Below are 13,440 nucleotides of genomic sequence, written 5' to 3' on the forward strand. Positions count from 1 at the left end.
ATTCTTAGTTAAATGTAGAAAAACAAAAAGACAACAACAACAAAATCAATGGTAAAGTAAACAGTATTAGTGGCAAAGTAAGGAGATGGGAATCTCAGGGTGTCAGAATTCTGGTACAAGAATTAGCAAGCTGAAGTTTTATACTTTTAACACCCTTTAGAAACACTTCAACTGTGATCTTTTTTTTTTGAGACAGTGTCTCTGTCACCCAGGATGGAGTGCAGTGGTGTGATCTTGGCTCACTGCAGCCCAGGTTGGTCTTGAACTCCAGATTTCAAGAGATGCTCCCGCCTAGGTCTCCCAAAGTGCTGGGATTACAGGCATGAGCCACTGTGCCCAGCCTCAACTGTGATCCTCATGGGTGCCTCATATCCTCCTGGCTGGCCACCTCCTCAGTGGCTAAGTCTACACCTTCAAAATGACAAACCAGAAAGAGAAAAACCTCCACCAGAAACAACATTCAAACAGATATTTAAGAACTGCTCTGGTACAGAGAAATTACTATCTATTTTGTCTACACAATCTAATTATTTCTTGGTGGTGAGTGGGGAGTCTATCTGTAACAGACTCCAAGGAGAGTCAGGATACAGCCCCAAACGTGTGCCCACATCAAAGATGAACCGAGCGCCCTCTCGACGGTACCGGGCCTCAGTGGCTGGATCGAGTCCTTCAAGTTGTGAGGGTGTATGAGCCAAGTCTTTCTTATCCCAGTACCAACATGGCTTTGTGTGGTCCAGGTTTGCTGAAGTTACTGAAGGGCTTGAATTTTCTTTATTCTCCTTCATTTATTGAAGTAGACTTGTTCTTTCCAAAAGGTTCTCTGAAAATGTTAGAATCCTATGAGAAAGAAAAAAGCAAAGTTGGAAAGGAATACTCCATACTATAAGCAATCTAGAATCATAGATCGTACCTGGTTTGGGATTAGTATTTCCTGTAGAAACCATATGGTCAATAGCTAGTTACAAGCCCAGGCTAACTCCAGAGCCAATTTAACACAATACTGTTAAGATGACCCCAGTACTAATACTAATAAATCTCAAATTTCATGGTAGTTTAAAAAAGAAGAGTATTTCCTCCCTTTCTCTTGAGATTAAAGGGTTAATTTTTTTTTTATTTGACAAAGTTTTGGAAGAAACGAAGTACATTTCACTTTCTTCTGGTTTTTCTTCACTAGACACACAAGTACTCTAACATTGGTCCAGATTCCATGCTTCAGTAAAACCTGGGCCTGTCTTAATCTTTACAAAGATTTATGTTCTAAAAATAACCATCTCTTCCATCTAGCACCCCTTTTCAGTTTATTCCATATAGGCACTTTCACTTAGACAAGTCATGGGATTTGGTTAATTCACATCTGCACAAATCACTGAATTCACTGATGTAAACCAAATGTGCATCTTGTGATTTGGGGAGTGGGTGGACGGAAGTGGTCCATGAGAGAAGGAGCTCCTTTAAACTGTTCTTGCTTTCTCATCCTCTTCCCTCTCTGTCATTCAGAATAAAGACATTCTCCAAAAGCTCCATGCTGAGAGAAAGAAAAAAAAAATACCAAGGATCTCATCTAGAGACCACTGTTACAAATAAGTCATTCGTAACCTGGATCAGAGACAGCAGAAATTTTCAAATAAGGTATCAAAAGGGTTCCGAAAGAGCTGGCTGGAGCCAGGTTAATCTGGTCAGCAAGAAAACAGCAGCTCTGTGGCCAGGTTCTGGACGAGGGCTCCCACCAATTCATCTGGAAACCAAAACTTTTCTGTGTACCTGCCTCATTTCTGGTGGGGAGGGTGACACGGCGGGGCTGAGTATTCTCCTCCTTGCACCTGGTAGCTCTGAAGGAAATCTGATCTTTCTTCCAAGAGGAAGAATTAAGTACCTGGACAAAAACTTGAACTAATAATTTACATTTTTGTGTGTGACTGATTAAATTGGGCACTGTTCAAAGGGTGGGGGGAGACCAGTTAATTAAAATCTCAGAAAACATGACCTGTTCATAATCAGGTATCACACTGAGACACAATTCTCACCTACTGGATTGGCAAAAATCCCGAAGTTTGACAATTTGCTCTGTTGGCAAGGCTACAGAGTAGCAGGTGATCTTATAAGCTTCTGGTGGGAGTACAAAATGGTCCAACTGTCACAGAGAGGTTCACGATATCCAACAAAATTACACATGCATTTGCTCTTTGACCCAGCAATCCCACTGCTAGGAATCGACTCTGAAAATATTGTCGTAACTATGAAATGTCACAACTATGAAACAGCATGTGCATAAGATTATTCACTGTAGTGTTATTTATAATGGCAAAACTATAAACAACCCAAACGCCCATCACTGGGGGACTGGCTGAGTAAAATATGGTACATGCACACAACAGCATATCCCACAGCTGTTAAAAAGAATGAGAAAGATCATTAAGTACTGGACAGAGAGACTTCCAGATCAGCAAGGTACGGGATAGTGTACACAGTATGTTAGCATCCATGTAACAAAGGAGGGGAAAAAAACAGACATCTCTATTTTTTTTTTTTTTTTTTTTGAGACGGAGTCTTGCTCTGTCACCCAGGCTGGAGTGCAGTGGCATGATCTTGACTCACTGCAAGCTCCGCCTACCGGGTTCATGCCATTCTCCTGCCTCAGCCTCCCAAGTAGCTGGGACTATAGGCGCCCGCCACCACGCCCGGCTAATTTTTTTGTATTTTTAGTAGAGACGGGGTTTCGCTGTGTTAGCCAGGGTGGTCTCGATCTCCTGACCTCGTGATCTGCCCACCTCGGCCTCCCAAAGTGCTGGGATTACAGGCGTGAGCCACGGTGCCCAGCCAGACCTCTCTATTTTTTAAAAGTAATTCAAAAAATAATTACTAATAAGGAAAAACAGGATGGAAAAGACAGGAATGGAAACAAGACTTCTCTATGTGTATATCTTTTCATACAGCTTTGCCTTTTTATGAAAGCTTTTATTTTAAACTAATTGTAGGTTTATAGAAGAGCTGTAAAGATAGACGAGTTTTTGTCTATACCCTTCACTTAGCTTTCCCTAATGTAAACATCTTCCATAACCATGGTTCATTTATCAAAAAAAAGAAATTAACTTTGGTATAACCACTATTAACTACACATCATATTTGGGTGCAGGTGATATCAGAATAACTTACTAATGTTAACCATGAGCTCTTGGTTAAGATGGAGTCTACCAGGTTTCTCACTGTAAATCATTATTTTTCCCTTCCTATCTTCTATTCCTTAGATGCAAGTCACAAGGTCCAGCTCACACTCAAGGGTGAAGGAATTAAGCTCCACTTTCTGGAGGAAGAGGCATCAAAGAAACTGTGGACATATGTTAAAGCCACCCAGTAGTAAGTAAATATTTTGGGGGAAATATTTTATAATGCAAAATACTATACAAATGTCTGTTTCTCCTTCAAGTTTCATCTACTAATTTTAGCACTCACCTGAGATGATAATAACTGTGGTGTTCTAATGGTGACTTTCTATTTCCTTTACTGCTTCAACATTTATTATTTGGAATCATTTTGTTAACATTCATTTCTTCTCTCCCATTTGTTTATTTATTTTAGTATAGGTGTGAGTATTTTATTCTTTGGGTTATAATCCAATACTATCACTATCATTATTTATTTTGTTGCTCAAACTATTCCAATGTGGCCATTAGGTGCTCTTTCAGCTTGACTCCCTTCCGAGTACTTTTATAACCTTTGATGTTTGAATCATGTAAATATTTAATAGACTCATAAACTTAACTAAAAATCAAGAAGCAAATCCTAAAACTCAAACCAAACGGGCAACAAAACCACACAGAAAATTTACTTCAAGTAATTTCTGATCTTGTTACATGCTTAGTGAGATATATTCTAAGGACAAAAAGAACTGAAAATAATTATTTATTTATTTACTTATTTATTTTAGTCAGAGTCTTGCTCTGTCATCCAGGCTGAAGTGCAGTGGCATGAAACTAGCTCACTTCAGCATCAAACTCCTGGCCTTAAGCGATCCTCCTGCCTCAGCCTCCCAAAGTGCTAGGATTATGGGTATGAGCCACCGTGGCCGACCCCAAGGAAATTGTAAAACTTCATTACTGTACTGTTAGTAGTGTCATTAATATTGTAATTTTCAAACAAATTTTTTTTGCATGTTGTGGAATAAAGCAAATATGTAAATGTTAATGTTGTTAGGAACCAAGATTTTCAGTGCAGAGAAAACAAATGTACACATGCACAAAACCAAATGTTAAGAAAAAATCTGTGATGTTAAACTTTAACTGAAGATATCAAGATAAATCACGGTTAAAAATATATACATATATATCCCATTTCTCTCCTTTTCAAGTACCAAGAAGGAATGACAAACCTAGTTCTGAAATCTTAACTTTTTCAATACCAATACTCTCTAAAAGGAAGCAGCTTTCTTTCCAGTCTGGGGTTGGAGCCTACCTGGGATGTACTCAGACCAATCAAAGCTTATCAAAAGACATAGGACTGCTGAAGGAATGATTTGCTAGGGGAAAAAAAAAAGACATAGGAATCATCATGATGGGTGCCCACTGGACTAATTCAAGGTAATTTGAATAGTAAAAAGAAAAATGACTGCAGTTGATCATAAAATACAATCTATGTGTCCATAACAATATTAATATAGAGAGAGAATAATACTTTGCTAGCACTGATAACTACTGATAATAAAATGCTACTGATAATAAATGCTACTTTGCTAGCACTGATTTTAACTACTGTAAAAAATAATACAGTTTATCCTTAACAAAATGATCACACTTGACATCACTAATAGGGTGAAAACCTGCCATTATGTGACTTCCAATTGCAATGAGAAATAAATATCACCTACCTATGCAGTATTCTTGTCTCCCAAAAGCTTAACCTAAATTTAAGCAAACTTTTGACTGAACTTCCAGTTTACAATAAAAACTGATGGTAGGAGAGTAAGTGAAAAAGCACAACACGGAAACTATTAGTCACATCCAGAAGGTGAGACACACTACCCAACGACCGACCTGGTCTCTTCAAAACTGTCAGTGTTATCAAAAAACATTTTGAAAGACTGTCTTAGATTTAAAAAGGCTAAAGAGGGCTAACAACGAAATGCAATATGTGAACCTTGATTAGATCTTTTTTTTAAAAAAAAAATTTCAAACAATTAGGAAAAATTTAAGTATGAATTGTACATTACAGGATATCAGGAAGGGAATTACTGTCAGTTAATTTTCTTTGGGGGTAATAAAGATATTGTGATTACACAGGAGAATGACTTTATTCTTAGCAGATGAAGGCTGAAGTATTTTGGGTAAAGTGTCTTAATGTCTGCAACCTACTTTCAAATAGTTCAGCTAAAACACAACCACACAGTAAACATGGCAAAAAACGAATATGTGTCCACAGGTAAACAAGTAGTCATTGCACTATTCTTTCATGTAATAAAAAGTTGGGGATAAAGTCTGATGAGACTGCATAGGAGACCAGGAGGACTCCTTATCTTCATCAATCCCTCGATAGCCAAGGAATACTTGCCTATGTGTGGGTACTGGTTTCATAAATTACAACACTGTAATTTGAATCACAGCATACAAAAAGAAAAGTGCACTAATTATAATTGTATGGCTGATTGTTTTTCACAAAGTAAACACACCTGTGTAACACTATTCAGTTGAGAAATAGAACAGTACCAACATTCCAGAAGCTCTCTTCATTCTTCTCCTAGTCACTATCCTCCCAAAGATAACTATTCTGACCTCTATTTCCATCAATTAGTTTTGCCTGTGTTTGAAGGACTGTGCAATGACACAGTACCACTTTTACATTTGGTTTCTTCTGCTCAATATTAAGTTTGTGGGATTCATTCCTGTTGTTGCATAAGGCAGTAGTTGTTCATTCTCATTGCCGCAGAGCAGTGGTTTTCAAACCTGGGACAATTTTGCCCCCCAGGGGACATTTGGCAATGTCTGAAGACACTTCTGGTTTTCCTAACTGGGGGGTTGCCACTGGCATCCAGTGTGGGTAGAGGCCAGGAATGTAGCTGAACATCCTCAGTGCACAGAACAATCCCCCATGACAAGAAATTATCTAGTCCAACATTTCAATAGTGCCAAAGCTGAGAAAGTCTGCTGTACAGTACAGTTTTATCTTATGAATGTAACACACTTTATCTATCCATTCTACTGTCTGGGCATGTAAAATGTTTCTGGTGTTTGATTATTAATAAGTGTTAAACATGCACATATATTGTTATAGAACAGAAGGCAACTGGACAGTTGGCTGAGGGAATCAATATCTTGGCACATCTTAGCAATTTATTTACAGTTGGGAATTGCTACTTTAAGATACATATGCCTAACAGTTTTCCATGTACTTTTTTCATTTAAATATTTCCTGAGCATTTACTATGAGCCAGGCCTTAATAGCATGGCAGGGAACAAGACAAGCAAGGCCTCTGCCCCAGGAAGCTTACATTCTAGTGGGAGAGACAATAAAAAATAAATATATGAATTATTTGTCAGGGAATAATAATAACAACAACGCATGTAAGGGGAGAGAGCATGATGAGGTTTGTTGAGAGGTATGCAGAAAGAGAACCAGTTAGGAGACTACAGTAGCAGTTCAAGTGAAGACTACCTAATACACCTGTCTCCACACAATGGCAGTTGGAAAAAGAGGTGTGTGTGCCATAACTGGCCATGAGGCAAAGAATGGAAAAAGATGATTTCAAGTTTGACTGACACAGAGGGTGATACTAAAAAGACAAATGGATAAGACAAGAGAAAAAGCTGGTTTTGATAAGAAGGGAGGAAAAGAAGAATTTGGCTCTATAAATACTAAGCTTGAAGAACTTTAAGATACTTTTGTGGAAATATCTATCAGACAGATAAAGAGGCCAGCTGAAGTCTCTACAGAACATATCTACTTGGGATTCATCTATACAGAGGTGACGACTATAAAGCCGTGTTGACGGATGGAGGGATGGAGAGTGAAGAAGGAAGGAGTCTGGGCACAGAACTCTGTGAACTTGTACCAAGCAGGAAGAATCACCAAAGGAGGGCATTTGCCCAATGACAGGAAGGTAAAACAGACTTGAATGTACTTATGATTTATCCACTTGTGGACTAAGAATCACCAAATAAGAGAAAGGGAAAAACACTGGTCCAAGAAGTAGGGAAATCTGCATCCTTCATTGCAAAATAAACCAAGGGATGTCAGCTTTAAACCAGAGATGGTAGTCAACAATGACAAATGCAAAAGAAAAGTTAAAGGACAAGGAACTGAGGAAAGTTTACTTTAATTGGTGATTAGTTGTTTTTTAAAGACACTGAAAATTGTGACGGTTGCACGACTCTGAAAATACTAAAAACTACTGATTTGTACAGTTTAAGTGGGTAATTTGTATGGTATAGGACTATATTTAAAATACCTACATACACATATAAATAAAATAACGTTTTTAGAAGTGCAATAGGACAGAAGGTGTAGAAACTGCAAGGGGTGGTAAAGAATGAACAGACTAGGAAATAGGTTATTCTTTTTTACTCATTTTTTAATTTTTTGAGACAGAGTCTCCCTCTGTCATCCAGGCTGGAATGCAGTGGTGCTCACTGCAACCTCTGCCTCCTGGGTTCAAGTGATTCTCCTGCCTCAGCCTCCTGAGTAGCTGAAATTACAGGCATGAGCCACCATGCCCGGCCGGAAACAGGTTATTCTTTTGAGGCATCTGTTCTCAAAGAGAGTAACAGGTAATAGTAGGGAGTTTTTGTTATTGTTTTGGTTTTTATTTATTTTTCAGCATGAAGGAGAAGGAACAATGTCTGCAGCCAGAAAAAAAAAAAAAAAGGAATGACTAGTGGAGTCAGAACAAGGGAGGCTAACTGGTCAAGGGATAATACAAAGCATAGTAAGAAAGTTAACCTTAGAAAGAAAGCTCTTTTTTTCCCTAAGAAGGGAAGGAAAATTTTGAGAAAGACACTTTTAAATAATCTTTTAAGGGGGAGGAAGTACCTCCATATTCTCTAGGAAGTAGAATACCAAGATATCTGTTTAGAAGAAAGGGACAGAGTGGGGAACAGTGTTAGGAATAACCCAGTAGGGATGAAACTGGAATGGAAAAGAATCTCGGTCCACAAGTGGATAAATCATAAGTATATTCAATTTTGTTTTACCTTCTGTTACTGGCCAAACTCCTGGTCCCTTTAGGTTCCAAGGCAGAATGTAAACAATTCATGAAATGTAGTGAAAATATTATGGACATAAACAGAATAGAGATAGTCCTCAAAATCGTAGAACTCCCTGAAAAAGTTTTTGCCTCAGGTCTATAAACCTGTTCCCTATTACTCTTCAATTACTTTTTCACAAGACCCTAAAGTTATAAATTTTCTCATTAGCAGCTCGTGATTCCTGTGAAAATGACTGAGATTTATGAACTCTGCAAAATGAAAATCCATACACAAGCAACCTGTCAAGGCATTTTAGCAGCACCTTTCAGGAATGGGCTTCATAAATATCATTTCACATCTTAAAAGACTAAATACAGCCAGGCGCAGTGGCTCATGCCTGTAATCCCAGCACTTTGGGAGGCCGAGGTGGGTGGATCACGAGGTCAGGAGATAAGAGACCATCCCTGGCTAACACGGTGAAACCCCATCTCTACTAAAAATACAAAAAAAGAAAAAAAAATTAGCCGGGTGTGGTGGCAGGCACCTGTAGTCCCAGCTACTTGGGAGGCTAAGGCAGGAGAATGGCGTGAACCCGGGAGGCGGAGCTTGCAGTGAGCTGAGATCGAGATTGCGCCACTGCACTCCAGCCTGGGTGACAGAGCGAGACTCCGACTCAAAAAAAAAAGACTAAATATATTTTCTACATTTAGAATTATGGAAACAATAGTAAATGTCACCACTCAATTATCTCACCCAATATCGAAATCCCCTCTTAGTAATATTTGGCCACTTATCAATGAAACAGCATTGCTGGGTATCAATAACTGGTGTTCACATAATTCCTATATTCCTATATTGATTTTTATCTGTTCTGTTCATCCCCTAGATCTGCTACACAGATGGCGTAAAATAATGCATGAATGAAATCTACCTTTTAGCGACTCTTTAACTTCTACCAGGGTCCTTAAACTAACCTTTGAAAATACATTTCCCTTATCTATTGATTGTCTTTCAAATAGGTAAAAGCAATTTTTACATTCTCTTCTCTAGGGTAAACAAATCTAACCATTTTTCTCATCATGACTTTTTTTTTTTTTTAAGTGTTTCAAGTCCTCCCTAAATATTAGGAATCAAAACAGATATGATGTGCATAGCACATGGGAGGGGGGTGGTAACTAACATTCAGTAACATGTCCATTGTGTGTCTGCTGCGTTGCAGCCATGTCTGCAAGCTAGTTTTCTTATCCTCACAATTTATCACTGAGAAAATGGAGCCAGAGACACGAAGCAACCTGACTAATTCACAGTAAGCAAGCAGCAGCCACAATCTGTCTTACTTTATACCAAGATACTGCTTTCCCTCAATCTAGACACTGCTTTTCTTCTGTAAGTGGAACATTACATCCTAGAACCACTTTTCTCAAGCCAGGAAAACTGAGTTTTTGTAAATGTAATCACACCAACTAAATTTATTTATTTAAAAAAAATTTTTGAGACTATCTCACCTAGTAAATTTATATCTGGTTGGTTCTGGCCTATTATTATATTCCAGCCTTTAAGAACTCTTTGATTTCTGAGTGTCATCTAATGTGTGGCTGATTATCACTACATGGTTTGAGTGCATTTATTAACTTGAGAATCATGCTGTTTATATATTTAAAGTTGGTAATAAAAAAGTGTTAATCAGAGCAAGGGCAACACCAGAGTCCTGTAGCATATCTCCAAAGACAACTCCTCAGGTTTACATCAACCCATTAATCAACATTTTGGGGTTGGTAATTTGCATGGATATCAATCCATCTAACCACACCTTATCCAATGCATATTTAACTCTTGTATCTAGACACAGTATTAGAATCTTGTTGGAAGACTGTGTCCTAAATAAACTTAAATGAACTTAAGTCCAGCAATCCCCAATCACCACCAGTCTAGTAACAAAAGGAAATGATTTGTGTCACCTGGCTTTTTCTTGAAACAGGGTCTTGCTCTGTCGCCCAGGCTGGAGTGCAGTCACGTGATCACGACTCACTGCAGCCTTGATCTCTAACTCAAGTGATCCTCCTGCCTCAGTCTCCCTAGCTACCACAGGCATGCACCTCCACATCTGGCTAATTTTTTTATTTTTTTTTAGTGATGAGGTCTCACTATGTTGCCCAGGATGGTCTTGAACTCCTGAGCTTCAGCGATCCTCCAGCTTTGGCCTCCCAGAGTACTGGTATTATAAGCGTGAGCCACCACCTCTGGCCTCACCTGGCCTTTTCTTATTGAAGCTCTGTTGGCTTCAGGGAATCAGCTCTCCTTTCCCAAGTACTCATAAACTTGTTGGCTCTTCCAACCAGATTCTAAAAGTTTATTAATAGGTTCCTAGCAGCCAAGAGCCATCGAATGGTTCTGTGTGAAAACTGAGACATTTACCAGACTCTAGTCTTCTATCATTAACTGCACTTTTAGGATTTTTCAAAATTTATGAATAATGATTTTATAAAGTCATCTGCAAATACTCTGGTATACAATTTACCTGAGCTTAAAAATATGATCACTCTGTAATCTCCTCAATTACCTTGAATTTAATTCCTCTAGATTTTTTTGTCCTCATCCAGTTTTAAATAAAACAAGCAGAAAACACTGTCCTCCCTTTTAGACACTCAGCAGAGTCACTGCTTTCAAATATAACGTCCTAAAATGAACTAGCCCATTTTATAGGCCACGGCTATGACCAATTTTTCTTTATGACATTCAATTTTAGAAACAGCATTTAACATTTAAGAACCTCATTAACAACTCGAATAGTTTTTATTGCTTGTTGGTGCAACCTACATTTTCAAAATGGAACAAATTTAAACAGGATTTGCCTAGAAATCGACTAATATGCTGGAATACTGCATCACAGTATAATCGAAATGAGATACAAGAGGGGGAAAAAACCCTAAAAGACAGCAGTGGTAGTCGCTCTGAATAAAACAATCTCGGATAATTACTATATTCATAGTCAAAATTATTTAACAGGTAAGCATCCTAAGGGCATAACTTTAATCCAGATGTCTATCAATACTATTACCATTACCACCATCTATCCATTCTTTCATTCAGCAATACGGAGGGCTTATTAAACGTCAGGCAGTGTTCCAGGCGCTGAAAGCTCCTCGCTTTCATTCTAGCAACATCATTCATACAAACATTTAGTGGGCACCTACAATTGCAAGGCATTGTGCTAGATATCTGTAAACAGCGATTTACATCGAGATACACAAACATCACCAAGTTTCCCTTAAAAACATAGAAGACCACCCTTAAGAAATGCTTAGAAGTTCCTAACCTCAGATGACTTAGCGAAAGCTCCGTTTAACTGGCAATCTAAATTTAGCGAGCACTACCGAGCCTATCTTGGGCAGACAATAGTTTAGGAGCTGTCAGATAACCTCTAGATTTACGCTCCAATTTTCTAAAGAACAATTTCTCTCATAACAAACCAAAGCAACCACCAGGAGCGCGTCCGTAAAGACGATGTCTCGGCAACAACTAAATCTAACCGCGGAAGTGCCTTTTCCTCATTCTTAGTCGCACCCTCGTTACGTGGCTCTTCAAAACTCCAAAGTCGGAGTACCCTAGACATGGAACAACCTCCAAAAAGTCTCAGGCCTAGCCAAGGTTGGGACTAATACGCCGCGAAATAATCGGGGAGATATGAGCAGTCTGTGGCTGTGAGACTGCGCGGTTAACACCCCTGCCCCTTTTGTCCAACCCCTAGAAAGTCCCCGAACTCTGACTGCTCCCCAGAGCGAGGGCCGCTACCAGTTCTAGACTGAGCCCGGCCTCCCTGCCCCGCCCCGGCGCCTCAGACCCTCTCTACACGCCCGCCCCACAGCCCCGCGCCGCCCGCTAAGTTCAATGTGTACCGGAGGTTAGCGGAGGGAGGCAGAATCCGGAAAGAGAGACTCCGCCAGTGGATGGCGGCGGTTGACCATAACCTACTCCGACCTCCAGATACGCGGGAGGTGGGCGGTGCTGCCCGCAGTCGGTGGGTCACTCACCTCTCGCTTCAGGCAAGCCCCTTAGCGACGTCTCTCCTTGCGTACTGCGGCCATCTTGCATGTGGAATGTCGGGGAACTACGTCATCACGCTGCGTCTTGAGACGAAAACCAAGCGACCGGAGGGGCGGAGAGAGTAGGATGCCTGTCAACCAATGGGAAGAAAGCAGAGCTCTCAAAAGAGGAACAAGCCGCCGCTCTCCTCCCCGCCCGCCCGCCCCGCGGGACAGTGGCTGCTGCGTGCAGGGGGAGGAGCCAGTCACAGGGCCCATCCCGTCGGTCCCGCCCCTTGGAGCAAAAAGGCATTCTGGAGCAACCGAACCTGCTAACGGAACTTGGGCGCGTAGGCGGGGCCCGGGTCGAGATTCGTCCAATCAGAGCTCTGGCGGGGGCGAACGCAGCCAATTGCGACTTCGGGGTTGGCGGCCGCTGAGCCGGCCGCTCTCGTCCCCGGGAGCCGCCAGCCCACTGGCTGGGGAGGACCCCGGACGGAACGCCGGCTGGGCGGCGGGGCGGGGCCGCGCCCATGCGTCCGAGGTGTGGACCAATGAGCAGCGGCGGCGGCGGCCCGGGGGCGGGGTCCGGGGCGGGCGGAGCAGGGTTGGGCCGCGGCAGCGGGGCCGTCTCAGGCTGCCGTCCCGCCCCTCCCGTCCGGCCGCCGCCGCCGCCGCCGCCACCGCCGCCACCGCCTGGGGGTTGGTTGAGGCGGACGGCGGGGTCCGGGCCGGAGTGCGTCGTTCCCGCTGCGCTAAGGGAAGCGGGCAGGTGAGTGCTGGCGGCGGTCTCTGCGCGCGCGCGGCCCGCGGGCTGCGGGGAAAACTCGCGCTGCGTCTCCGAGCTCTACGAGGCCGTCCCTCGCCCTGGCCAGCGCCCCTCGGCCGAAGTCCGGCCCGCGCCCCCGCCAGGGTCTCCGCCTGCCGCTCTGGGCCCAGGGCTTGAAGGGGGCAGGTGTGCGCTCGGGTGCCTGGGCGGGGAGGGCCCGGCGGGGTCGGAGGGCTCCGGTCGGCCTCTGCCCGGGCGCCCTGCGGGAGGGGAGGCGCGCTCTCGCCGCTGCCCGGTCCCCTCTGCCGCCCACGCTCCCGGGCCTCGCGCCACCCGGTCTCGAGGTGGTGGCAGGTGCAGGCAGCGCTCTCCCCGCGCTTGGTCTCCTGTCCCCGGCCCTCGCTCCTGCTCTCGGGTGGGGCCCTGGTCCCTCGGGCTGGTCGGTTCGGCTCTGCGCGCGGCCGGGTCGAGCTCTCAT

At 42.5% G+C, this 13,440-nt stretch overlaps 2 protein-coding genes across 3 annotated transcripts in view; one reads left to right on the top strand and one right to left on the bottom strand.

Moving 5' to 3' along the window:
• The window catches only part of LOC105467432 (cyclin K), a 30,329-nt gene extending 17,973 nt beyond the window's left edge, over window positions 1-12,356 (bottom strand). The window contains exons 1-2 of the mRNA XM_024788408.2: window positions 12,203-12,356; window positions 589-837 (exon numbers count right to left, since the gene is read on the bottom strand). Of these exons, the coding sequence (XP_024644176.2) occupies window positions 589-785 (197 nt within the window). The 5' untranslated portion in view covers window positions 786-837; window positions 12,203-12,356. The remainder of the gene's footprint in view (window positions 1-588; window positions 838-12,202) is intronic.
• A 470-nt stretch (window positions 12,357-12,826) lies between these two features.
• Window positions 12,827-13,440, top strand: part of LOC105467434 (SET domain containing 3, actin N3(tau)-histidine methyltransferase) — an 86,227-nt gene continuing 85,613 nt past the window's right edge. For both annotated transcript variants that reach the window (XM_071099626.1, XM_011717039.2), the window contains exon 1: window positions 12,827-12,965. The gene's annotated coding sequence lies outside the window, so the exon portion shown is untranslated. The remainder of the gene's footprint in view (window positions 12,966-13,440) is intronic.

The sequence above is a fragment of the Macaca nemestrina genome, chromosome 7 (genome assembly GCF_043159975.1).
Source record: "Macaca nemestrina isolate mMacNem1 chromosome 7, mMacNem.hap1, whole genome shotgun sequence".
Taxonomy (NCBI): domain Eukaryota; kingdom Metazoa; phylum Chordata; class Mammalia; order Primates; family Cercopithecidae; genus Macaca; species Macaca nemestrina.